This window comes from Elephantulus edwardii, unplaced genomic scaffold (genome assembly GCF_000299155.1).
Source record: "Elephantulus edwardii isolate Elephantulus edwardi_28Jun2011 unplaced genomic scaffold, EleEdw1.0 scaffold00212, whole genome shotgun sequence".
NCBI lineage: Eukaryota > Metazoa > Chordata > Mammalia > Macroscelidea > Macroscelididae > Elephantulus > Elephantulus edwardii.
In genome coordinates this window covers 2069781-2095367 of record NW_006399962.1, presented here as the reverse complement: position 1 = coordinate 2095367, position 25587 = coordinate 2069781, and the positions used below count along the sequence as shown (strand labels likewise).

The 25587-nt window shown below is 46.7% G+C and overlaps 2 protein-coding genes and 1 pseudogene across 4 annotated transcripts; 2 read left to right on the top strand and 1 right to left on the bottom strand.

Moving 5' to 3' along the window:
* Positions 1-1126: 1126 nt before the first annotated feature.
* MBD6 (methyl-CpG binding domain protein 6) lies at positions 1127-8265 on the top strand. Its single transcript, XM_006897584.1, has 13 exons — positions 1127-1262; positions 2152-2215; positions 2398-2534; positions 2822-2924; positions 3031-3193; positions 3397-4437; positions 4614-5275; positions 5552-5705; positions 5862-6031; positions 6312-6725; positions 6818-6870; positions 7093-7156; positions 7284-8265. The coding sequence occupies exons 3-13, from the start codon at positions 2422-2424 to the stop codon at positions 7356-7358; spliced, it is 3012 nt and encodes a 1003-aa protein (XP_006897646.1). The 5' UTR covers positions 1127-1262; positions 2152-2215; positions 2398-2421; the 3' UTR covers positions 7359-8265.
* On the bottom strand, positions 8166-22995 carry DCTN2 (dynactin 2 (p50)). 3 transcript variants are annotated; one of them, XM_006897585.1, is made up of 16 exons: positions 22711-22995; positions 21752-21820; positions 18714-18722; positions 16027-16032; positions 12892-12988; positions 12630-12691; positions 12167-12265; positions 11758-11918; positions 11442-11592; positions 11060-11125; positions 10835-10873; positions 10443-10520; positions 10280-10351; positions 9931-10033; positions 9726-9817; positions 8426-8878 (listed from the first exon to the last, which is right to left on the bottom strand). In XM_006897585.1, the coding sequence occupies exons 1-16, from the start codon at positions 22897-22899 to the stop codon at positions 8792-8794; spliced, it is 1380 nt and encodes a 459-aa protein (XP_006897647.1). In that variant the 5' UTR covers positions 22900-22995; the 3' UTR covers positions 8426-8791. The 3 variants fall into 3 exon arrangements, with proteins under 3 accessions (XP_006897648.1, XP_006897647.1, XP_006897649.1); XM_006897586.1 differs by lacking the exon at positions 18714-18722 and having other exon boundaries at positions 8166-8878; XM_006897587.1 differs by lacking the exons at positions 16027-16032; positions 18714-18722.
* A 1875-nt stretch (positions 22996-24870) lies between these two features.
* On the top strand, positions 24871-25281 carry LOC102871701 (annotated as a pseudogene).
* The last annotated feature ends 306 nt before the right edge of the window (positions 25282-25587 follow it).

Sequence of the window (25587 nt, the reverse complement as noted above, 5' to 3'; positions counted from 1 at the left end):
GGGTGCAGTCTCCTGCCTGCCTGTAAAGTGTTTTGGGGGGGATTATGATCTAAAGTAGAATTTTGGGACATGTGAGTGTACCTGAGCACTTGACTGCCCTGGACTGGGATGTCAACAGCCCAGATTCTAGCTTCAGCTGTCTTTCACTTGTCTAGGGATCCTAATCTGTACATTATTGTTCTTGTTTGTATATGAAAGATAATGAGTTGTGAAGGTAGAGAACTGTGTATTTAGAGGCGTCTTGAACAAATGTAAAATGCACCATAAAATGCAAGGTATTTTTCTCCTGCCAGTAAATAGAAAACGGACCATGTGGTGGTGGCCTGTTACATATCCTGTCATATCCTCATGGGGGCAGCTAGAGTTTGTCAAATTAGAAACTGTCACAAGTCCGACTGTGACTGGATGGCAGGTCTAGATGGTGGTGTGGCGGTGACAGGTTCTTGGCCAGGCTGCTCTCTAGATCACCATGTGTATCCTTCTGTAAGTGGGGGTGGGCATGGATTCGACCAGATGGTCTGTCCTGGCCCAAAGATAGACCAGGTTGTCAGTGACAGGCAAAGGTCATGTGACTTGACAGGAGGAGGTCGTGTTGTGACATGTTGACCTGGGGAGGTGGGTCAAGTCTCAGCACACTACCCGGGAGCCTTAGGGGCGGAGCAGGGCAAGTCGCGACTTTCATCCTTTGGGGATGGCCCCTCCGGGAACTGGCATTCCTGCCTCCCTAGCAGATTGTGGCCTTGGAGGGGGCCCACCCTCCCCGAGGGCGGGGATTGGCCCACCGGTGGCCTAGGATGAGAGGCAGATCCTTCCGCAGAGCACGGGGTGGGCGGGGGGGGGCGGGGGGTGTTTGTTCTCTTGGGGATTAATGGGGGGTTGTGGGGGAGGGGTAGGCGCGCTCCCGCATGCGCACTGGGACCCCTCCTGTTGGCTCGTCGTGGTCCACTGGGCGGGGGCCCAGCCCCGCCCCTCTCCCGTCCGGGCAGCGGCGGCGGCGGTGGTGGCGGCGGCAGCGACGGCGGCGGCGGCAGCGGCTAGCGCGGTGCCTTCTGGGAACGGAATCCCCAGGGCTGCCCCTGGCCTCTATGGCGCATGCGCGAGAGGTCGCTCGGTGATCCGCGGCGGCGGCGGCGGCGCTTCCTGCTAGGACCGGCCAGGGCCGTACCGGAGGCTCGGGCTCCACCGACCCTCCTCCCACCCCCTCCCACTCACCCTCTGGGCCGCGACTGCGCAGGGCGGGGCCGGCCGAACCATGGGCCGCGGTGAGTGCGGGGCCCGGCCCCCCGGCCCCCCCCCCCCTCCCCCGCCCTCACCTGCCGCCGTTTCTCCCTCTCACAGCCAGACTTCTGCCTTTTCACCTCCCTCCCCTCAGTGCTTTGCCCACCCTCCACCCGTCCTCTCCCCAAGTTCCTTCCTACTTCGTGCGCCTTCCCCTCCTCCCCAAGCTCTAAGGGAAGCAGGCTGGGGTGACAGGGCGCCTTGTTATGAGAGGGAAAGTTTGGAAGCCGTCAATGTGGTGTGAGAGCGACGGTGAGGTTGGGGGCCTTGCATGTTTAGGGGGTACTCTCACATATTAGTCACTCTTGAAGCTAATCTGAAGCCCAGTGGGATAGATTTTCCAAAACCCTTGCTTTAGATACTGGGAGAAAATCAGGAGCAGAATAGGATCCTAGGAGAAAGCAGGCTTTTGATTTCTAAATCTTCTAAGAGAACTAGATAAATGACTGTCTTATGAAGCAGGCATTGGAAGGGGAGGACTTGTGCTGGTCCCATCCTAGGGGGCAGTTGGGCAATTGCTTGCTGACCTGCAGGGCAGTCGTACTCTATGTGATCTTTCTGAGGGAGGGAATAGCAGGAGTCAAGACACTCTGGGAAACTTCCTAGTGACGGGGCATTTATGAGAATGTACCCACTCCTGCTTGAGATCGTCTGACTCTCATGGGACAAAAGATCCATGCTCTTAAGATGTCTAGAGACAGGGCTAATACTTAGTTTCTGGGAATTAGGGCTCGGTCTTTCTGGTCCCCAGGCTTATTAGAGGATGGTTGTTGACTCAGCCAGCAGGTCCTTGAGATCTTTAAAAGCAGTTACTCCATATTATTAAGGATTATTCCTTTGCTGTCCTGACAGTCCCTTCTCTCGTTTTTACAGGTGTGGGCTAAGCAGGCGGCACCGGTTTTAGACTGGACCCCACAATGTTTGCAGAGATGTTCAGGTAGCCATGATGCAATGGCAGAAGGTTCTCCCTTCTCTTCCCCTCTGGCACTCTGAGGGTTTCCTCTTGCCACTCTAGTGCTTCTCTTGGGTCTCCCTACAGTCTTTGCTTACTTGGAGTTCTCCAAGCCCTCAGCCCAGCTCAATCTTCCTGGTGCCCACATTGGATGTTTGTGTTATCAGGCACGTGGGAGCTGATTACACACAATGAATGGGGGCAATGAGAGCAGTGGAGCAGACAGAGCTGGGGGCCCTGTGGCCACATCTGTCCCCATTGGCTGGCAGCGCTGTGTTCGAGAGGGTGCTGTGCTCTATATCAGGTATGATCTTTGAAGTTCCTCAATTCCTGTCATCTCCTAAAGAGTCCAGATCTCTGATAATGCTGTTGTTTTCCTGTTGTTCTTCCTTAGTGTTTCTGCTCTCTACATTTCTAACCCTTTGAGAATCAAATTCTGTCTCAGCCCACATCCTTACTCATCCATCCCAAATCCCAAGGGCTTTGGCGTGACTTACAAATTGTCAGGAGTGTCCCCTGATTCTTATATTCTCTATATTAGTGTATATTCATATATTCTAATTCTGCATTACTGACTTTGTACTATTTCAGCCCAAGTGGCACAGAGCTGTCTTCCTTGGAGCAAACCCGGAGCTACCTCCTCAGCGATGGGACCTGTAAATGCGGTCTGGAGTGTCCACTTAATGTTCCCAAGGTCAGAGTGGTGAGGAGTGCCAGCCAGGAGACTTAATGCAAATCATTGATTATGGCAGTCTTTCTCCGATGCCTTGGGGTCCCTTTCCATGTCTTCTACCTTACAGGTTTTCAACTTTGACCCTTTGGCCCCGGTGACCCCAGGCGGGGCTGGGGTGGGGCCAGCATCAGAGGAGGATATGACCAAGCTGTGCAACCACCGGCGGAAAGCTGTTGCTATGGCAACCCTATACCGAAGCATGGAGACCACCTGCTCACACTCTTCTCCTGGTGAGTTTACAGGAAGACTGAGGAAAACCAGAGGGCTTGGAAGAAGGAAGGTGGGAGGAATTTTATGAAGAGAAGAATGAAGTGGGACTTGGTGAAGGAAGAGAGCAGTGAAGTTGAGAATTCAGTGGGAGGTGAGACTGGAGAAGACAAAAAGATGTCCTGGAAAGAGGAGACTTGAATTGATTATTTCTCTTTTATTGCAGGAGAGGGAGCAAGTCCCCAAATGTTCCACACTGTGTCCCCAGGGCCCCCTTCTACCCGTCCTCCCTGTCGAGTCCCTACTGCAACTCCACTTAATGGGGGCCCTAGCTCCCTTCCCCCAGAACCACCCTCAGTTTCCCAAGCCTTTCCCTCTTTAGCATCTGCTGGGGGCCTCTTCCCTCCACCGAGGCTTCCTGACCCAGTTTCCTCTGGGGGCAATAACAGCCCCTGTTTCCTTCCAAGGGGCAATGCCCCCTCTCCAGCCCCACCTCCCCCACCTGCTATTAGCCTCAATGCCCCTTCATACAACTGGGGAGCTACCCTTCTATCCAGTCTGGTGCCCCATGACTTGGGCTCGCCTCCAGCCCCACAAGCCTCCTCCTCACCACCTTCAGAGTCTCCCTTCCACTGTAGTGATGCCTTAACACCCCCTCCCCTGCCCTCTAGCAATAATCTCCCTGGCCCCCCTGGTCCTGCCACTCAGCCACCAGTGTCTTCAGCCACTATGCACCTGCCCCTAGTACTGGGGCCCCTTGGAGGGGCCCCCACAGTGGAGGGGCCTGGGGCATCCTCCTTCCTAGCTAGTAGTCTACTCTCTGCAGCAGCCAAGGCACAGCACCCTCCAGTACCCCCTCCCAGCACTTTACAGGGCCGAAGGCCCCGTGCCCAGGCGCCCTCAGCTTCCCACTCTTCATCACCCCATCCCCCTCAGCGGCGACCACGCCGACCTCCAACTGTATTGCGATTACTAGAGGGGGGAGGCCCTCAAACCCCAAGACGGAGCCGTCCTCGGGCCCCTGCTCCTGCCCCCCAACCTTTTCCTTTTACAGAGCCATCCCAGCCAATTCTCCCTTCTGTGCTGTCCTTGCTGGGACTGCCCACCCCTGGCCCTTCCCACTCTGATGGAAGCTTTAACCTTTTGGGGTCAGATGCACACCTTCCCCCTCCTCCAACCCTCTCCTCAGGGAGCCCTCCCCAGCCCAGGCACCCTATCCAGCCCTCCCTGCCTGGGACCACCAGTGGCAGCCTCAGCAGTGTGCCAGGTATGTGTCATGGAACTTTCTCTCACTGTGACTGGAAAGATGCAGTAGAAGCACTTTGGGGGGTGGGGCGGGGGGAAAGAAGAATTGAGAGTTCTTTTTTCCACATTGGAGGCAGGAAGGTTGGGTTCTTTGAGAAAAAAGGCCTCTCTTGAGTTGAATTTCTCTCTTCTTTACAGGTGCCCCTGCCCCACCAGCTGCCTCCAAAGCCCCTCTAGTTCCCAGCCCTGTGCTTCAAAGCCCATCTGAAGGGCTTGGGATGGGGGTGGGCCCAGCCTGCCCTCTACCTTCCCTGGCTGGTGGGGAGGCCTTCCCATTCCCTGGCCCTGAGCAGGGCCTGGCGCTGAGCGGAGCTGGCTTTCCAGGGATGCTGGGGGCTTTGCCTCTCCCTCTGAGTCTGGGGCAACCCCCACCTTCTCCATTGCTCAGCCACAGTTTATTTGGCATGCTGGCTGGGGGAGGGGGACAACCTCCCCCAGAATCCCTGCTACCCCCTCCAGGAGGACCTGGCCCTCCCCTAGCCCCAGGCGAGCCCGAAGGGCCTTCGCTTTTGGTGGCTTCCTTGCTTCCACCACCTCCCTCAGATCTTCTTCCACCCCCATCAGCACCCCCTAGCAACCTCCTAGCCTCATTCCTGCCCCTCTTAGCCCTGGGCCCCACAGCTGGAGATGGGGAAGGATCTGCAGAGGGAGCCGGGGGTCCAAGTGGGGAGCCATTTTCAGGTTTGGGAGACCTGCCTCCCCTCCTTTTCCCTCCCCTTTCAGCCCCCCCTACCCTCATAGCTTTAAATTCTGCGCTGCTGGCTGCCAGCCTGGACCCCCCTTCGGGGACACCCCCCCAGGTGAGGATAGTGGGTGAATAAAAAGGGAAGGCAGAGCAAGAGGTAGAATCGGAGATGGGAAATCAAAGGCTTTTGGTTTCATGCCTGAGTTCTTCCTCAGGGCCTTTGGGGAAGGCTTAGTTCTTAGCTGGGGGTAGGATGGTTGCAAGCACCAGGTCTGTATTTAATAATCATGTCCTACCTCATGTGAGACTTTAGTGAGATTTTATGTGTGGAAGTACTATAAATCTGCAAAAAACTCTACACATGTGCTATAATAACCTCCTCTCTCCTTAGCCCTGTGTCCTGAGTGCCCCCCAACCTGGACCACCTACCTCCAGTGTCACCACAGCAACTACTGACCCGGGGGCCTCCTCTCTGGGCAAGGCCCCCTCCAACTCAGGGAGACCCCCCCAACTCCTTAGCCCTCTGCTGAGTGCCAGCCTGCTGGGTGAGTTTGAGGGGTCACTGGATGGAAGTCTACTACTACCTTGTGTAGTCTACTTGAGTAGACTACGGAAGAAAGTTGTGCTTTCTGGTAAAGCCTAGAGAGACTAGGGTCTCCTCAGCCTAACTGACATACTTGTCTTTGTAATTAATTAAACAGGTGATTTGTCATCACTGACCAGCAGCCCTGGAACCCTCTCCAGCCTGTTGCAGCCTTCTGGCTCTCTTCTCTCTGGCCAGTTGGGGTTGCAGCTCCTTCCTGGGGGGGGAGCTCCTCCACCCCTCTCAGAAGCTTCTAGTCCCCTAGCCTGCCTGCTACAGAGTCTCCAGGTGAGGATATTAAATGTGTTTGTCAGGGAAAGTATTTTTTGGTTCAGAACAAGAGGTGCATAGCAAAATGGACTGGGGAAGGGTGGAGGTGGATGAAGGAAAGTATGCAACAATAATGATTTTTTTTTAAAAAAGCGAACTGGGGAGTATGGAGGAAAATATGCAACAATAAATGAATGAAAAAGAAAAAAGTATTTTTCCAAATTAGAAGTCAAAGGCTCCCTGGGTTGTATTTAGCAGAAGGATTATGTTTAAGGTTGGAATTTTCTCTTGCCTCCAGCTCCCTCCAGAGCAGTCGGAAGCCCCCTGTCTGCCCCCTGAGAGTCCCACATCAGCCCTTGAACCGGAGCCTGCCCGGCCTCCCCTCAGTGCCTTAGCCCCACCCCATAGTTCTCCTGACCCCCCAGTCCCTGAGCTGCTCACTGGGAGGGGGTCAGGGAAACGGGGCCGGCGGGGAGGAGGGGGACTTAGGGGCATTAATGGTGAGGCCAGGCCAGGCCGGGGCCGAAAGCCTGGCAGCCGGAGGGAGCCTGGACGACTAGCTCTTAAGTGGGGGGCACGTGGTGGCTTCAATGGACAAATGGAACGGTCCCCAAGAAGGACCCACCACTGGCAACATAATGGCGAGCTGGCTGAAGGGGGTGCTGAACCTAAGGATCCACCCCCTCCCGGGCCCTATGCTGAAGAGCTTAAGGTGAGTACAGAGTAACATGGGTGTGGGTGAAGGGCTGTGAGGAGAGGCTGGGGCCATAACTTTCCCCACACATACAGTCCATCTGTTTTCAGGTGCCCCCTGGGATAGTCAGAAAGTCTCGTCGTGGCCGGAGGAGAAAGTACAAGTGAGTGTTAGGTCCATATGGTCCTGGCATTTCTTCAATGTTTGGGTTTAGAGAAATGTCAAAATAGTGATTTGTAAGCAGGGTGATACTTATCAGAATATAAATAAGGATTAGTGTGCTTTTACTACTCCAAATATAGAGTAAGTTTTGCCATTCAAATTCTGAAATTCACTGGTGCTTGAGGAGGTGTTCCTTATCATCTATCTGTGCCCCTTATTGCAGCCCTACCCGAAACAGCAATAGCTCTCGCCAGGACATTTCTTTGGAACCCAGCCCCACAACTCGTGTAAGTGTTCTGCATGTGTGTGCAGGGTACACAGGACAGAGTGGGTTTATAAAGAATAGGGAGAATATTAAGGACTTCCTGATACCCATCTGTTTGATTACTTCTTTCAATATCTCCTCTTGCATAGGCGGTTGTCCCTCTGCCTCCACGAGCCCGCCCTGGCCGTCCTGCCAAAAACAAGAGGAGGAAACTGGCCCCGTAACAACCATACCTGGAGCTGGATCTGACCCTGACTGGGGAGAGCTGAGTGCTGAGCCTTGGGAGCCCCTGCCAGCCACCTGCACCTGTGGACAGTGGGTGGGGCACTACTCCTCACTCAGAGCACAAAATGCAACCCCTTCCCCTACAATCCCATCCTGAGCCATTGCAAGGGGTAGGGAAGCTCATCCCCTCCCCCCCGGAAGCCATGTCACTGAAAAGGCCTGGGGGGGTGGTATATGGCCCTCTCCCCACCAGGCGCAAAGGGGAACACCCCCTTCCCCAGGTCTTTTATTTGTTTAAGTTATTTTTGCACAAATGACTCTTTTATATTTAATTCGACTTCATTGCCTCCCTTCTTAAAGCCAGCAGGCTCAGTTTACAAACCTGTGAGCTACTGTTGGTTGCTGCCCTCCTTCCCAGTGAAAGGTACAAAGCAATAAGCATCATGCATCCTCCCCTTATCCCTCCAACACCCCTCTGTCTCTGGCTCAGGTTGCTCAAAGCACAGATCCCTTATCCCTGTCCCCAGTTTTGAAACACATAGCCTCATTTCAAGGTATAGCAGGTTACCCCTATTTTCCTCTGGGATTATAAAAAGGGGATAAGGGAGCAAAGAGAGCCCTCTGGGCCTCTCCTCCCATACACACTACACTGCCCCTTCTTCCCCCCCCCCCCCCCATCAAAACGCTCAGAGACGTTGTGATGATGCGAATGAGGATTATGCAACGTGGTCCAACCGGAGCGGCCAGCATGACCAGCTGTCCAGGGGCTGCCTCCTGCCTTTTCTTTTGTAAAGACAAGACCCTTGGGAATTTTAATTCTGTTTTGTACTTGCCCTGTGGGGCCTCCACTGCTTTTCTATGGGAGACACTCTTTAATTTAACAGATGAGAATATTTTGAAATTCTGGCTCTGGCTCTGTACTCATTTCTTTTTCTTAGTTCTTTAGTGAGAACAGGTTATAATTTAAATCCTTCTCTTGTAGTAGAGCAGTTTAGACTACTTACTATGCTTGTAAATGCATCTTTCTTAGTGCTGCCTCTTCCCCAGGAAACAGAGTAGAGGCACACAGAGTACAACAGCATTTAATGGTCAAACACTCGTACATTGTTACAATCAGCTATAGAAGCTGTGTTGGAGGACAGTATCCAATCCTTCCCCATACCAGGCAAACTACTATTGGATATGAGCCAGCATGGGCTGGGTCCAAGTCCTCATTCCTAAGGCCTGAAGGAAGGACCAGTATGCCATTATATATTCATTCAATAAGGGAGGAGTATACGCCACATGCAAGAAAAACCCCTTGTCTTCAGTGTCAGATGGGATGGGGATAAGAATTAGTTCAAGAGGAACCACTGATGGGACAGTCTAATGTAAGCTGTTAACAGTTCAGAGGGGAAGGAAGATCCTCCTGGTCCCCATTTCCCAAAGGTGCTCACTTTCCCAGTTTCTTCATTCGGTCATCTATGCTGGCAAAGTTCCCCTCAACTGTGGCCAGGTTTTCACGCATGGTTGTCTGCACCTAGAAAGTGGCAGAGTGGTTGACTTTGTCAAATCCTGGTGCCTGGGACACCTGAATGAAGACCTGAAGAAATTCTTAGTGAAAAAGATGAACAAACGGCTTTAGTGGCTCAGAAGATGTTTATGGCAGTTTTAAAACTTGCCTTGTACTATGAAACTAGCTAAAAAAAAAAAGGCACGGCTTCTATCCTGCTTTAAACCAGCATTGTTGTTTATTCTGTTTCACATAATAGATGACCAAGTAAGGTTTTTGCTGAAATGAGTTTTGCTGGCTTAAAAATGTAGAAAATACTGCTCTGGAAGAAAATCACTGTATCAAGTACTTTACGTAATTTCATTTCTCTTTATGTCCTATAATCCTCTAAAAGCTCCCTCTTGCACTCAGAACAGTGCCTCCAACAAAAATTGAGGACTCACTCCATGGTGGACATGATTAACTAATGTTTGAAGATGGTTAAGGAAAGTGGCAAAACCGGGTTGGAGCCTGTATTTTTATTGCAGAAAGAACACCTGGGTGAGGATCCCAGAAAAAAAAACAACCCATAAATACGCGGAGATCTACAGAGGGGAAAAAGGATGCTTTATAGAAAAACTGGTACTTACTTAACCCCATAATTTGGTTATATTATTCCAGCTAATCGACATAACTAAATGAAATGTGTAATTTATAGATAAGAAAATTCATAAGGTCATCAAATATGCACAACCACTGCATGACTAGAGAGACTCAAACCAAAACACGGCCATGTTGGTAAATTACTGAATGTATAAGGTCAAATTTACAAGATAAAGCTGGAGTAGCTTGAATACTAGAGAAGGTTAAGTGGCAAGTCAATAAAGGCACATACCTGGGTCAGGAGAGTGGTATTGTCCTTGAGGGAACTGGCAATCATCTGCTGAGTGGTATCCAAGTGTGTCAAAAGCTGACCAAACTGCATAGCTACAAAAGCATGCAAGAAAGTTATGGTTAAAACAAGAATCTTGAGACTCAAAAAAGAACCACAGTTCACTGTCCACTTTTTAGTACTTGATACCCCAGCAGCTTTCTCCCACCTTGTTCATGCAACTGTTTGATGGAAATGAGTCTCTGCACAAGTTCAGGAAGGGTGGAGGCAATAGGGCTCCAGCGCTGTATGGTTTCATATAGCTGATGTACCTGGGACATGATAGGACAGAAGGGACAGCCGAGGTTTTTTGTGAAGTAGACACTGGATACTATTTCACTGGTGTGGGGAAGGGGTCAATTAGATCAATTGGAAACACTGTTCTTTCTCAGCTGAAGCAGATGATTAAGGAGAGATTGCTTTCTTGCTTTGTTACCACAGCTGACTTGGCTAAGGGGAAGGAGAATGGGTAGGGAGTGGAAAAGGGTAGGAAGACGAAGCAAAGGCATACTTCTAACCTTGCTCTGTGTATCTGCATCTTCTACAGAGGCTTTATGTTTTGCAATCTCATTCACCTTTCCCAGGACACTCTGAAAGTAGATTTTATGGTTAGCAGTGAGGGCATCCAGGACTTCCAATGTCCCAAGCTACCTATTGTCTAGTTTGCCCTTTACATAATACCTGTAGCCGAGCCTCCACTTGATCCAAAACGGCAAGGTCCAGGGCGCTCACCTTTGCTTGCAATAGCTCTACAGTCTCCTAGGGGTGGGATAAGCTTTATGAACGGGGAAGGATCAGATTGAGCAAAGGCTCTCCACATCCTACTAAGGATGATTAATATATAGCTGCTGTTTTGGGGTGCTGTCAAGTCAATTCTGAGTTGCCCCCTCCGGTTTGCAAGGCTATAATTTACTGTATTTCTGGTACGTAAACAGTGTGTTCAAATTGCCAATCTTCGTTAGTAGCTAAGTACTTAATCATTACACCACCAGTAGAAATAAAACCAAGTAATTCTCACAGTAAACCCAACCCCAGTCACCCCTTATAATCCAAATAGTTGTTTCCATACTCACCATAAGACATGTTCCTTGTAGACCTGCAGAAAGGGGATTCTGGTGGAAGAGGGAGGAAGAAATCAGTGGCCCTTACATCTCCATGTGATGAACACCTTCTACCATTCTTTCTGGTTCTAGCTGGAAACCCACTGACTGGTCACTGCAGGCCTTTCCTGACTCCACACAGTCTTAAGTGGAATACTGTGGACTTTAGGTTCAGTGAAGTAGAGGAGAGCACCTGACCTGAGCATCCTGATCACAGCGTACAGTTGCCTCCAGCTCTGTCAGGCGCTTCTCAAGTTCGGCCACCTAAGGAGAAAGAGGTGAGATTTGTCATCTGCCTCCCTGCTGCTGTAGTGGGAGAAAGAAGACGCTTGTCTTCTCTGTTTGCCTCTTCCCACCCACCTCCCACCAAAGGGGTTCCTTTCCTTAGAACACATTCCCTAGCCACATCTTAAAATTTTAATGGAGAGTTGGTGGGTGAGGAAAACATGGAGAGAGTAAGAAGTCATGGAAGAGAAGAAGTCCTAAGCAAACTCTTCCCATGATCGAGCCCTTGGAGACAGGGGAGTCTTCGTGGTCAAGTACTAGCCCCGCACCTCCCCGGTAATACATAGATACTTACTTTGGCAGCTTGAGAGAACTTGTCCTGCTCAGGCCGAGAATGTAATTCATAAGTAACAAGGTTGCTATCTGGAAGAGCCCCACTGGTGGTCTTTCCCCCTGAACCAATGCTTTTGCTATTTTTTGTTGCTTCTAACTGCAGCAGCAGGCGCCTAGGTTAGGAGGTCAAATAGTAGTATCATGACATGTGAAATACAGATGAGCCCAGTCATTTTCACTTTTGCTTCAGCCGCCCTCTGCTTGGTATTCTTGTCAGTATCTAGCCAAGTCCCACCACAACCCCAAAGAGCAATCTGCCAACAAAGTAGGGCACCTACTTAGCTAGAGCCCCATCAGGGTCAGTGAGGTTGATTGCAGCATCTGGTCCCAGCAGTTTCTCCAGGTGGGAAGCAACCAGCTGCTGCTTCAGAGCTGCCAGCTGTTTAGCCAGTACCACGGGTGTCAGCTTCTCTTCAGTGGCTGATTCCTTCACTGTTGTCTGGAATAAAAGGTAGACAGAGAGTGGCAAGCATGAATGGGGGTGGGTGTGTGTCAAGACTTTGAATGACACTGTGGCTTGAAAGTCACTGAAATGATCCTTACTATTACAGACTGTCACCTTTTAACAATGAATGTAGAACCAGGTATACTGACAAATTCCGAAAACTCATGCTCTATTCTAGGAGTAGGAAATCTTTCTACTGCTGGGATCAATGATTTGTTAAGCCATAGCAAGTTTACAGTTACCTTGATTTTCTCAACTTCAGTTGTGAGTTCTTGGACCTCATGCAGCAGTCGCTGGTACTTCTGCTGGGGTGTTTCCTTTGCTCCCAGACCCTCTCCAAGCTAAGGAACAAACATAAGGTGTGATGTTATGCCTTCCATTATAGAGAACCACAGGCCTCTGAATGGAACACCAATCTGCTCCGTAAACTTTAACTCCAATAGTAATTAAAAAACCCAAATCTAGGCCCAAGTCACAATCAAAATCCACATTAGGACAGAATTCAAGTAGCTAAAGTTCTAGAGACTCTTCAGAATAAACAAGGGGCAGTATTCTCAACTGCATCCTGCTGGGTTCCATAGGACCCAGGCCAAAGAGAAACTTAGATTCCCAACTGTGTCCCCTAATCTTCCTCAGTATTGGCTGGATGGGAACTCCATGCCACCCCTTCTCTTTCTCGCTCTCACACACACATCCCCCACAAACCATTTCATAGTCTCCAGATTCATATCCTGTCCTCTTGGTTTTTCCGATACGATCTGAGAAATCTGCCAAAGAGAAGAAAGTAGAATTCAGAGTCTGATTTAAGCCCAGGACGTGACAACTTCAGGTCACTGAGAGGTCTTCCATAACTGATCTTCTTGAGAGAATGTTTCCCAAAATAAGTCACTAAGACCTGAGGACAGGAAGCCACATTTTATGTTTGTTTTTCAGGCTTTTACCCATCTACCTTCTAGCCCAGTCTCACCAAGTCCCTTTGTCCCCACTCGCTTGTCCTTGAATTTGTCATAGGCAGCATTAGGATTGACAATGATGTGCTCCACACTTGTGCTTGTCAGTTCTTCCTGCAGGAACAGGTGATTCAGATCAGGGGAAGAATCATTCTCATTTTTGAGCTTCCCATATCCCACAAAATCCCCAAAACTTAGAGACTGGGCCCATCTTTTTTAAGAGGAAGGAAAGGCCACTCCATCCCAAGCTCCTAACCCAAAATAAAAATCAACCTAGGAAAAGGAAGCTTCCTGATAAATCTGAAGTCTCAGTTGTATAAATATTAACACCCTGATTCAACTGGGAACAGAGGTAACATAACCTCCTCACCTACTCTGTCCAAAAGTCTCCCCATTCCCCACCCCCTCCAACTGGGCCCTCCCAAAGTTACACACACACACACACACACACACACACACACACACACACACCATGCACTCTAGGCAAGAAACCAACCTGACCTCTTTTAACCTCCCCCTCCCAAAAGCAAATCTTGCTGGTTGAAGAAGTTCGTTTTAAAGCTAACCTCTCATCCCTGCTGGCTGGAAAGAGAGGAAGGGCAGACAATCATGCCAATAATCTGTGGGTGTATATTAAGATTTTAAACTTACTAAAGGAAGGATGTACTCTGGTAGTCAACTCTATAGGGAGTGGTGCTAGTAACCTAAAGGCTGTGCCTCTTTAAAGAGAGAGCTATCTCCTTCCATGCTTCACAATCAGAATTAGGGTGTCTTCTTTAGGGCTAACAGAGTGTCTCCTTTGCTCTCAGACCCTTTCCAAGCTAGAGGGCAATCTCCTCTCATGCTTTATAGCTTCAGAAACCCATCAGATGGTCAGCCATGAATTGGTCCAATCAACAGCACTGAGGTTTTTTATAAAGGAAGGGAGACAGGTCTCAGACATAGAAGGAAGACTGCTGGAAGGGAGGGTCTGACCAATAGTTCAGTAATGAGGCTGCTGTGAGGCCAAGGAACTTGAGATAGAGAGAAGAGGAAAGATTTATAGTTTATTATTTAGATTATTCTTAAAGGGCTATCTTAAGAGCAAGCAGCACAAGCACTATCCGCCTGCAGGCTCACGTTGGACAGAAGCTACATGCAAGCACTCAAATAAAGCCAGTTCTGTATCTTTTCAAAGAGAATTTATGGCACTTGCCTCTTCCCCCTTCCCCTCTGCTATGCCTCAAGCACAGCAACTCTTCCAAAGGCAAGAGACATGAGAGGAAAGTGAAAAAGACTTCACCCAAGAAACTGAAGCAAAGAGAGGTGCTTCTCGTAATAATTACTTCCTGTCTAAGAGTCCAGGAATATATCAAAACTGGACACTCCAGACCGTATGTCTCTCCTTCAACTGTCAGTTGCCTGACAATTCACTAGAGTAATGAAAGTAGGGAGAGGGAGAGACCCAAAAGTCCTTTTCTGTTGTGAATGACATCTCTTCCTTCTACAGGCATTATTAGTTGCCATCAAGTAAATTCCAACTCATGGTGATTCTGTATGTTACAGAACTGCTCCATAATAGGAAAGCAAAAATACACATTTTCTCCTTTTGACTAGGCAAACTGCTGCATATTCAAATCACTTGGAAAGTGTAAAAAAGTTTTTAAAAAGAGACAGGAAAGAAGGAAGAAAAAAAGCTTTAGCCCTCCTCTGTAGACACTGACTTTACTGTTCTGGAGTCAAGCCTTACTCAGGTGATTCGATTATGCAGTCAAGCAGGAGAATCTCTGCTAGGGTTTAGGAAATAGACACTGAGGAGAAAGAGCAGCAGGTAAAGAAAGCCCCATCCTTCACCTCTGCTCTTCTTTCACTTAGAAAAGGAACTGGGGGCAAGCTTTGGTGGCCTAGTGGCAAGAAGCTGCACTGCAATCTCAGAGGTGCATGGTTCAAATCCACCAGATGCTCTGCTGGAGAAGGAGGAACAATCTCCTCCTGTATCAGTCAGATCTGATTTGCCGGTACAAACAAAAAATAATGAAATTAAAAAAAAAAAAGGAAAGGAACTGGGTTGAATGGCACTTTTAAAACTAAGGAGGGAGAGTGAATGAGGAGAAAATATTAACTATGTTATTTAGCTCTTTATGGAAGTATCAGCAAAGGGGCAAGAACTAAAGAAATATTAAAAGGGCTTAATATCTTATGTGCAGGTGCCAAATAAATCCCAAAATATTATTTTTCATCTGCTCTGAGCATCCACCATTCACATAACAGTTGTTTTTGGCCTCCACTGCTACTCAGTATATATATCTGAAGATTCCTGTTCAGGATAGACAACCACCTTTCCTTAAACTCACATTCAAGAACATGCTACACCTTCTGGGAAGAATCAATCATCTTAGCTAATCAAGGCCAAGGGGAAAAAAATCCATTTAAAGAAGCAAAAAATAAACCTTTCTTTTTAAAAATAAAGAAGAATGGGGGTATAACCTACAGACCTAGAAAAACACAGTGACCATTTGTCAAGGCCTTATTATAGGCCAGGTACTGTGCAGATGAAAACATACTTTCTTTAAAATAATGAAAAATTAATCCAAACTTATTGCCATCAGATCAGTTCCAACTCGTGGCAAGCCTATGCGTAAGATCAGAATTGAGCTCCACTGGGATTTAGTGGCAGCTATTTTTAAAGAAGTAGATTACCAGGCTTTCCCTTCCATGGTGCTGCTAGGTGAGTTTGAATGACCAATCTCTGGAGTGGTAGTTAAGGGACCTTAATAAGGAAGGACTCTTATATAGGGATAGAGTAGAGTAGAAAGGGGTTAAGAGAGAAGGCAAATTTCAGACCCATCTCCTAATACAGGAGCATGTCCTAGATCAGGAGGGCTGCTTGACGCCAATGCCCCCTTGGAGCCTCTCCAAGGGTGTGACCCAAGAAGTTGCAGGTGGACAGCACACACAAGTCCTTCAGTGGCACCTATTCTGCCAGTGTTGAAATCTGGAGCATGGAATAAGGCAGTGTCCTTACAGCCAGCCATTCATGAGATGGAAAAGGCTGTCAGCTAGTGGTGAGTTTGACTAGAAGGATAAAAGACTTAGTAGAAACAAAATGACAGAGAAACTGCCCATTATAGTACATCCCATTAAAAAAGCACATGAAAGATCAGGCTTCTTACCAGCTCCTTGTGGTTTCCCAAGAGGTGAGAAAATCAAAAGAGTTAAAAGGAAAGGGAGTGGGGATGGGGTGAGGGAGGGGAGGGAAAAAAGAAAAAAATTGTTATTAGCAAATTGTCACATGCACTACATGCTAGTCTTCAAACACACCGCACCACAGGGCCCCTGGAGAGCCTAGCAACATTTTGGAACCAAGAAATATCCATTGAGGTCACCAAATCCCCAAGAGAAAGGAGAGTGAGGGACCTTTTCCTTTCTGGTGGTGAGGATGTCATGAAGTTTTGTTGTTAGTAACTGCTGACGGCAATTTAGGATCATCTTAGAATTAGTAGTTAGCTGTTACAAGTTAGTGGTGTGAGCAGGAAAGAAGGCTGAAGTGGGGTTGGGAGAGGAGCTACAGATGGCAGAATATGAAGCTGAGACTATGGCGATTCTGAAAACCTACAGCTGACTGAGTGTCCAGAATTCTCAAAGGTGGAGCACCGCTTACTCGGTCTCCAAGTCTTTCTGTCTCCCAGTTTCTCAGGCCCTGAGAGAATCAGACATGTGGATGGCAGAATCAGTCACAATGCGGATAGAAAGATGCACATGCTCATGTGGGTGGTTTGATTTTTAGATTAGGTAGAATAGAACACGCTACCTACAGATGCTAAATTTAAGGAAACATGAAGTACTTCTATCTAGCTCCATTTTTATTTCTTACTACCAGAAGAGAGGCAGGGCAAATTGTGGTCTTTAAAGCAGTACGGCCTATTGTTATTTATCTTGAGTGACTGACAACTCACCCTGCAGCTCAGAGGGATCCCAGAGCAACTTTGCATGATGTGCTGGCAAAAACATTCAAAGATTCAAAGCTATTACTAGCTCATGTGTAGAACATATTCATTCAACTCTCAGTTCACAAGATTGATATGGACCTAGATGGTCGAGACTAGGGGGAAGGGTAAAAGTATTCCAAAGAGGCCTTACTTTATTTAAGTCAGGCCACAGAGATGAGGCTCCCATTTCCAGGCAAGTCTGCTAAAGAACTGCCTGGAAGGGAGATCTAGTTGTCAGGAACTCTTTTGATGGGCAAATGAAAGTATAAGAAGTCTAAGAATGTTTGTGTGCATGCATAAATAAATAAGTAAATAATCTCTATCCATGGTGAGATGAAGACAATAATGCTACTTCCTGTACCAGAGAGTTCAGCCACTGCTATCACTGAATCTTAACTTCTTCAATTATTCCCTAATACAATGGTCCAGCCCAGCAAAGACTCCTTCAGCCCAAGGGAGAGGTGGCTCCCGGAGGGGATGTCTCTGCAGAGTGGACAGCTGGGTCTAAGCACTCACATGTGAACACATGACGGAAGTCATATACTTTGCACCTTTCTCTTACTTGCCTCACAAAGCTAAAGTCAACTTGGGAGAAATTCAAGAACAGACAGGACAATGGATGGTATGGAACAAGCAAAACAGTGGAAGGCAAAAAATCAAAGACAAGGAAAAGTGGCATATTAGTTTGTAAACAGTATATACCACCATCAGGTCTGAGGGATCATTTTATGTATAATTCTTGCAATTTTAAATATTAACAGTCACAAAGGAAATCTAGTACACTTTAGGAAATCCCAGATGCACTGATCATGGGTACCAGTTTTTCTGGTACTTGACTCCTAGTTCCTCACACTAATGGCCTCCCAGACTCCCCAGGGCTGTTTGGCTAAGTGGCTGTGACTCAGACGTTCTAAATCAGAGAGGAGGCCTTTGCTGCTTTCTGAGCCTGTTCTGGCTCTGTACCAAAGCTGCAGGTGGACTTCAGAATCATGACAAGGAAAACAGGTAATACAGAATAAAACTGTCCAGGATGGATCCAAACAATGCTGACCATCCAGCTATTTCTCAAGGAGCGGTGCAGAAGCAGAGAGACTTGTGATGTACAAATAACCCTAAATAATTTTGTCTTAAAACTGTGTAATACTGGCATCTACCCTTTTTTGCTAAAGACTTAGCATTAGGATATCAAAGTAGATTTTTTCCCCCCAGGGATAATCCCCAAAGCTAACGGGTGAAGACTGTGGTTTTCTTCCACCCTCAGAGGTGGGAGAGAAAAAGCAAAAAACCCACCTGATTGCCATTAAATCAAAACTGATGCATAGCTGACCTTTCAGTGTGTTTTCAGAGGCTGTAAATCACAAGTGAGGAGATTGTCCATCTTTCTCTCTCACAGTGGCAGGTGGATTCAAACCACCTACTTTTGGGTTGGCAACACAACTCCTTATCCACTAGGATACCAGAGTTCCCTTTTTCTACTCTAGTATGGCTAAAAATCAGTCCTTTGCTCTTAGTTCCATTCTAGTCTGAGAAGAAGGGAGACCCCCTTCTAACTTCTGCTCCTATCTCAAAGGTCCCTTGCCGTATATCTCAAAGCATTCAGAGCCTCCATGTTTCCTTCCCTTCCTTCACTGGACAGTTTTATTTTACAGATCTCACAAGGGTAAAAGACAATGATTCATGGTTCAGAGTTGTACTTCTAAACTTGATTAATGATCTTAAAACACGAGGCCAGCAAACCCCACAGTTACCAAGCTAGGGAATTGTTGGAACTTAAAACGATTAACCACAACAAGGGCACAGTGGCAGAGCATTGCATGCAAGATGGCAGATGAAAACATAGCATGCAGAGAAGAAGCATCGAATGGTCTTACTTGTGCAAACTAGTGTCCAGGCAAAGTGGTGAGGAGGGAGGATGGGGGAAGCATTAGGAAAAACTCAGGTAAGTTCAAGTGTGCTAACAGTCAATGAACACAATCAAGCATATTCTGTAATACCCAACTATATGGAAGAGAACAGTTTCTCATCTCAGGCTGCTAATGTTCAGGACTATTGACTCTTTGGAGAACAGCAGCCTCTGCTAGGGCCCCATAAAGTTTTGGCTAGACAATTTCCCCCCTTGCACATGGTATTGGGGAACAGTTATAATTAAGGGGTGAAACTAAATCCTGTTTCAAGTTTTAAGTTTACTCCCTTTGCTCCATGGCTCAAAAGCCATGAACAAAATTCCACACAGATGCAAGGCAAGCTGTGGATCAAGAAGAAAGGAAATTCCAGTTGAAATTAGCTTTCCTAATCAGAGATTTTAAAAAAAGTCTCCAAATAAGGCCATTATCCTAATCAATCTGAGTATATAAAATGCAAACAGAAGATCTTTACATCTTGAGGACGACTTGGCTGGCCAGCCCAATTTTTTGTACCATTCTAGTTCTGGAATATTTTACTTCCTGTCAAAATCGCAGGCAACTCGACGGCACATAACAACAACAACAACAACTACCACCTGTCAAAATTATTTTTGACAATTGGTTGGAAAGTCAAGAATCATGTACAGCAAAATTAAAATTCTATACCCATTTGCTTCTTGTTCCCCACTGTGAGAATTGAAAAACTTTTATACCTGAGTTGAAGTAGCATTTAAGAGCTTTATTGGTATTAAGCAATACTATCTCAGGATTTCAGTGGTAAACTTTCTTCCAAAGTGGAGCTATCAGAGGAAGGCAGTTAAAGGACAATAATGGATCAAATATTTTATTCTATATGCATATATTCTCTACCTTTAAAAACAGAAAAAAAATTAAAGTTGAAAATAATCTGGTGACTAAGGCAGAGAATGCTGTTGCCAGGGGCTAACAGGGAACAGAAAACCTCCAGTTCAACCACAAAAAAGGTTATGTGAATGCATAACCTGTGTTAGGTCTTGAAAAAGTATATAGGACAGGTTACTGCTGAAAACTCAAGCCTCACGGACAGCCCCACTGCTCTTTGAATTGCACATTTGCGTCAGTATTAAGTGCAGCAGTAGACCATTACTCAGATGACTTCCCGAAAGCAGCCCTCGTAAGGCCCACAGGGACATGCAGGGGCCAGAGATATTAGCTGACACCAGGAAATATCTCAGCCTTAAGGGCTCCCAGAACAAATGAAAATCCCTCACCCCATTTACTCCTCCCCAGTGATGGAGAGCCACTTAGTTGAGCCTTAGGTGATGGAGGCAACTTGATTCCTCCTGTGTTCACCATCCAGCTCCTAAGCACTCTATACCAGCATACTGGGCAACATGCCATAAGAAATAAACACTAGTGGTATTCTCTCTCCCCATCAGTCACTCCCTTAGACTCTATAATAGGGTGATAAAATAAGTTGCTCAGAATCAGTAGAAACAAACAGCCAATCAATTTAGAGCTGCATATTCAGATTCTCCATGACTTTTTATTAAGAGATTTTCCAGTTCCTTCAAGAGGAAAAAAAAATAACTTTTTTGTTTGTTTGAAAAAGGGGATTACTTTTGTTTCAGTCATCAAAAAAGTTGCAATATTCTGTTAGTCATCTTACCATGAAAGGCTTGACAATTTTTAGACAGAGGGTTAGAGCAGAACTGAAGAGTCTTTAAACCAAGACAGTACAGTGAAGTCTTCAACATCCACACTATTTGCTTCCCCAGCCTATGAGGCTAGAGGAGGATTCCTAAAAAGATACCTCTTAGAATGACAGGTGCACAGTCAGGTCCTTTGGCAACAACATTATGCTGCATTGATCTCCAGATTCTCAAGCCTGGGGGACTAACATGCCAGCAGATACAAAAGCCACAAGGTACACATCACTAACAGAAGGAACATAGAAGGTGTTCCTCACAAAGTAGGAACCGCTTCCATATGGGGAAATCAAATAAAGAATAAGTGAGTACGCCAAGCCATTCATTGTAAGCCAGCAACCAGCATTTCCCAGAACCAACCAGCCCACAGACATAGCCACAGGACTCGTAGCACACACATATTAAGCCTTTTCCCTATGACTCTTGGTTACATCCTCACTTAGACCGCATACCATCACTATGACTCTAGCCTAGCTCTCTTTGCAAACAAAAATCTAAACACAATCTAGAAGATACGCTAAAAGATCTTTATCCCTCTGACACTTATGTTGTTGTTATGTGCCGTCAAGTTGCTTGCGACTCATAGCGACCCTATGTACAACAGCCCTAAACTCCGCTCTATCATGTTGACTTTCATTCACTCTATTTTGGCTTTTTCTTCCATATACTTCTTATACATTTTAACTCTCCCTTGGTTTCAAGGCTGCAACAATGTCAAGTGGTATCCCTCCTGTTTAAATATGTCTAGAGCTAGCTAATTTCTTATTCCTTCAGTCTAGATTTCTTTTGGATCTGAAAGTACCATAAAGATCTCTTTGCTGATATAAAAGATTTATGTTCTCCCTCAAATTTTGCTCTTACCAGGCCCTTTCTCCAATTTCCATACTTTCTGCTCATATATTTAAAAATATTTCTTTACATGTCAAAACCTAGCTCTTAGTAGAATACTAATGAACATATATAGAGAGAGAATGAAGTACTTTATGAAATAAAAGACCTTAAGAACCCATGGACTTAACCAAGTCTCTAGCCCCAAACCTGTTCTGAGATCCTTTTTATTTTTATCAAAAGTGTCTAAGGATCAGAGATTTGCAAACAGGTCTTTTTTTGTTGTACTTCTACTGACCTCTTTTTCTTGACATTGCTCATTGGTGGCTGGAGGCCCAACAAAGCCTTTGCAAGCCCTATAACCTACATACCACCTAGGCTAGGGTTGGCATACACACTTAATCCTTAGTTTGCTGGGAGAGGGAATGAACGTGTCCTAGGAAGATAGGTCAGAATCCAAAGGAGTCCTAAGACAACACACAATCTTACCGCATCAAACTCCGCTTGATCATCCTCAGGTAGGTCACTGGTTTCATAAACATCTGGCTCGTTCCTGGCCTGTAGGCAGAAGTGGTAATCACCAGACCTCATCACCTACTGGACCCACCAACACCCCTTCTTCCACTCTGAAAACAGGGAAGGCAGGCTGTGATGTTAAGATCCTGTCCTTTCTCTTCTACCTGTCCCTTACTGCACGTTAGCACCTCTTCCCTCAGCAGAGTGAGAATGACAGGTAAAATGGCACCCCTTGGCACCTGGTTTGTGGTGATGACAGAGTTTCCATCCAGAAAGGTAGAGGGTGAGGGAGCATGTCGTTAGTAATCATGTCAGAAGTAGGTGAGGAATACCTTTGAATTAGGCCTGGTACACCACTACCCTGGTACAAAGGGTGAGTCAGGACTAAGGTCCTGTGACCCAACCCCCAACCCGAGGATGCAGGCAGAACTGCACCACGGCATTGCTAGCATGGACAATGGAGAAGGGAGGTGCAGATTCCTGGAGATCCCACCTCTGACACAAGAAAATTTCTGCCACCCTCACCTCTTCGTTGACAAGCTGAAGGCACCAAATAGCACAGAGAGTGTGTGTTCATGTATGTGTTCTGGGATGTACTGAGAAGTGGAGAGATTAAGAGGAAAGCTGCGGTGACATAGGACGTGTCGACACAGGTGGAAACACTAGGGATAAAGTGGTAATGTCCAGAGATGATTTGGGGGCGGGGGAACCAGAGACTGCCAGCAAGGAGGCCTGTGCGCGGCCTGAAGGCCCAGGCCCAGCCGGGTAGGCGGAGTCCGGAAGGTCTTGTAGCGGGTCGGGGAGCCGGGGGCACGCGCCCTTAGGGGGGAGGAGGGGCTTCAGGAGGGAGGGGTGACGGGTTAGTGTCTGTCGAGGGTCCTAGGGAGATCGGGGGCGCGGTCCTGAGGAGTTCGGGCCGGCCCTGTACTCACAATGCCGGGAAGGTCGGCGTATTTAGGGTCCGCCATGGCGGCGGCGAGGCGGGGTTGGGGGACCGGGACCTCAGCAGTGCCGGGGGCTGGCGTTCGGGTAGGGGAGATGCTGAGTCCGGGGTCCCGAGTTAAGGCGGCAGCAAAGGGAGCGGCGAAGGAGCTGAAAGTCTCGCGACAAGGGTAGTGCATCAGAAAGGTAAAGCAAAAATCGCGAGAATAGCCCGACACCACACCCCTGGCGAAGCAGGGATTGGCGAGAACGAGGCCAGGGAATGAGATAATGGCAGGGGATGAGGGGAAACACCCCTTGGCTTTGTGGGATATGTAGTCCTGGCTGATTGAGACTAGAGGGGAGACCTATACTAAAGCCCTTTAGAAAGCTTTTCTGCGCTTTTTAAAAAAAAATGAAATCTGTGAAAGAATTTTATATTTCTTGTTTTTCAGGTGAATCAACTTAAACTTCCAGGAAGTAGGAAACAAGATAAAATCACACAACTAGACCTGTTGTGGAACAACAAGGATTTAACACCACCACCACCACCACCTCACCACAGTAGTAATAACAAAATTGAATAAACCAGGGGTGAGTAAAATTAGAACATAGAAAATAATTACATATCAAGATGGATGAAGGAGTGCACAACTATTGCTGCGTTATTTACAGTAGCAAAGAGATAAAACCAACCCAAGTGCCCAGCAACAAACAAATGGATGGAAAAACTATGGTGTATTAATACAATGGAATACTATGAAGCATTGAAAAGTAATGAACCCATAAAATATTGCACAACTTAGAGAACCTTGGAACACATCATGCTGAGTGTAATATGTCAGGAAAAATACTGAATAGCACCACTGTTATAAAGCAGGTCGGACATGGTGGATTGGGAGGAGAACAGAATAAGAGTGGATAAATAATGACCATTGAATTGGAACTGATGAAGGAAAGAACTGTCTAAAAGGAATATGTGACCAAATACTCCACTGGAGTATTTACTTCAAGAAGCTGTGCTGCAGTCTTTAAGGTATATATGATTAAGCATTATGCATAGGACAGTATCCGAGAATAGTAGATACATCATTGCAAAGAGAACTGGAGGTGGAGTGAAGTAGGTAACTGTGCAAAAATGAATATTTTTTTTTAAAAAGTGAACTTGGGAAAGGGGAAAGGAAGGAGAGTGGATAAAGCGCAACAATGAATAAATTAAAATCAGGGTCAGCACACTTGGCACCAGTAGCCAGGAAATAAAAAAATGTATTGCGATGGGAAAGTCTGCTGTTAGGGACCGCTCCAGAATACTAAAGAGCAATGGTGTCACTCTGGAGACTAAGGTGTGTCTGATACAGGTCATAGTCTTTGTAATCACTTGTTATGCATCAGAGAGTTGGACAGTAACTGGGGAGGACTGAAGGACAATTAATGCCTTTGAGCTGTGGTGCTAGAGAAGAGTATTGCAAGTACCATGGACTGCCAAGAAAACAGATTCAGCCTGGAAAGGGTTAAACCAGGTTGCTCCTTGGAGGCAAGGATTCTGGGGCTTCTTCTGACATACTTTGGACATGTTGTAAGGAGGGACAGGTCATGCTTGGGAGGGTGGAGAGCAAGCAAAGGAGGAGAAGGCCCTCTAAGAGGTGGATTGATTCAGTGACTGGGGTAATCGGGATGGGAGTGTCAGAGGCAGTGCGATTGGCACAGGACAGAGCAGAGTTGTTGTACATAGGGTTGCTATGAGTCGCAAGGGACTCGACGGCACATAATAAAAACTTGTCTGTAAACGTTCATTAAAATCACAATGAAAATAAAATTTTAATTTAAAAAAGATGGATGAAGGGAAACGCAATATCCAAAAAAGGGTAATCAGCAAAATATCACTAAAGAAAGTGGAGATACAGGGAAAGAAAGGTTAATAGAAATCCGAATTAACAGTGAGACATGGGTATTGAAATTAATGTTATAGAAAAATATGTGTGGATGATTGAATTAAAAACTAAATTGCTTTCTAAATCTTCATACAAAGCACACTAAATAATACAATAATAAATAGTGCAACTTTGAAAGTAAAATTTAGTAAATCCTGAATGTATATAGGAATGGAAACATGATCTTCTCAAGGTAAAACTGTCAGCTTTTTGTTGTCGGTCTGGATGGTTGCTGTCGAAATGGACAAGTTCATGAAACCAGAGAAGGTAGTGCTGGTCCTGGCCAGACGATACTCTGGACGCAAAGCCGTCATTGTCAAGAACATTGATGATGGCACCTCTGACCGCCCCTATAGCCATGTTCTGGTAGCTGGAATTGACCGCTATCCCCGAAAATTGACAGCTGCCATGGGCAAGGAAAAAATTGCCAAGAGGTCAAAGATCAAGTCCTTTGTGAAAGTTTATAACTACAGTCACCTCATGCCCACAAGGTACTCTGTGGATATCCCCTAGGACAAAACCATTGTTAACAAGGATGTCTTCAGAGACCCTGCTCTTAAACACAAGGCAAGGCGGGAAGCCAAGGTCAAGTTTGAGGAGAGGTACAAGACAGGCAAAAACAAGTGGTTCTTCCAGAAGCTGATATTTTAAATCTTCTATTTCAGTCATTAAAAATACTCCCCCCCGCAAAAAAAAAAGAACTGTCAGAAAACATACAGCACACCTAACAGAGCAAGGAAACACTACATGGTTAAAAATCGGAATGGATATATGACAGGGATGTGTCCTATCTCCATACCTTTTCAATCTATATGTGGAATAGATCATCTGGGAGGCTGGCAGTAGGATTGGAAGAAGACTCATCAACAACTTCTGTTATGCAGATGACACAACCTTACTTGCTAAAACAGGATGACCTGAAGTGCTTGCTGCAGAAGATCAAGGACTGTTGTTGTT

Coding starts and splice junctions, on each gene's coding strand:
- MBD6 (XM_006897584.1), top strand. CDS start 2,422: ATGAATGGGGGCAATGAGAGCAGTGGAGCAGACAGAGCTGGGGGCCCT. Junction 3,194..3,396: donor CTGCTCACACTCTTCTCCTG/GTGAGTTTACAG, acceptor CTTTTATTGCAG/GAGAGGGAGCAAGTCCCCAA. Junction 6,032..6,311: donor GCCTGCTACAGAGTCTCCAG/GTGAGGATATTA, acceptor TCTTGCCTCCAG/CTCCCTCCAGAGCAGTCGGA.
- DCTN2 (XM_006897585.1), bottom strand. CDS start 22,899: ATGCACTACCCTTGTCGCGAGACTTTCAGCTCCTTCGCCGCTCCCTTT. Junction 11,919..12,166: donor CTGAAGTTGAGAAAATCAAG/GTAACTGTAAAC, acceptor CTTTTATTCCAG/ACAACAGTGAAGGAATCAGC. Junction 10,034..10,279: donor ATGCAGATACACAGAGCAAG/GTTAGAAGTATG, acceptor ATCATGTCCCAG/GTACATCAGCTATATGAAAC.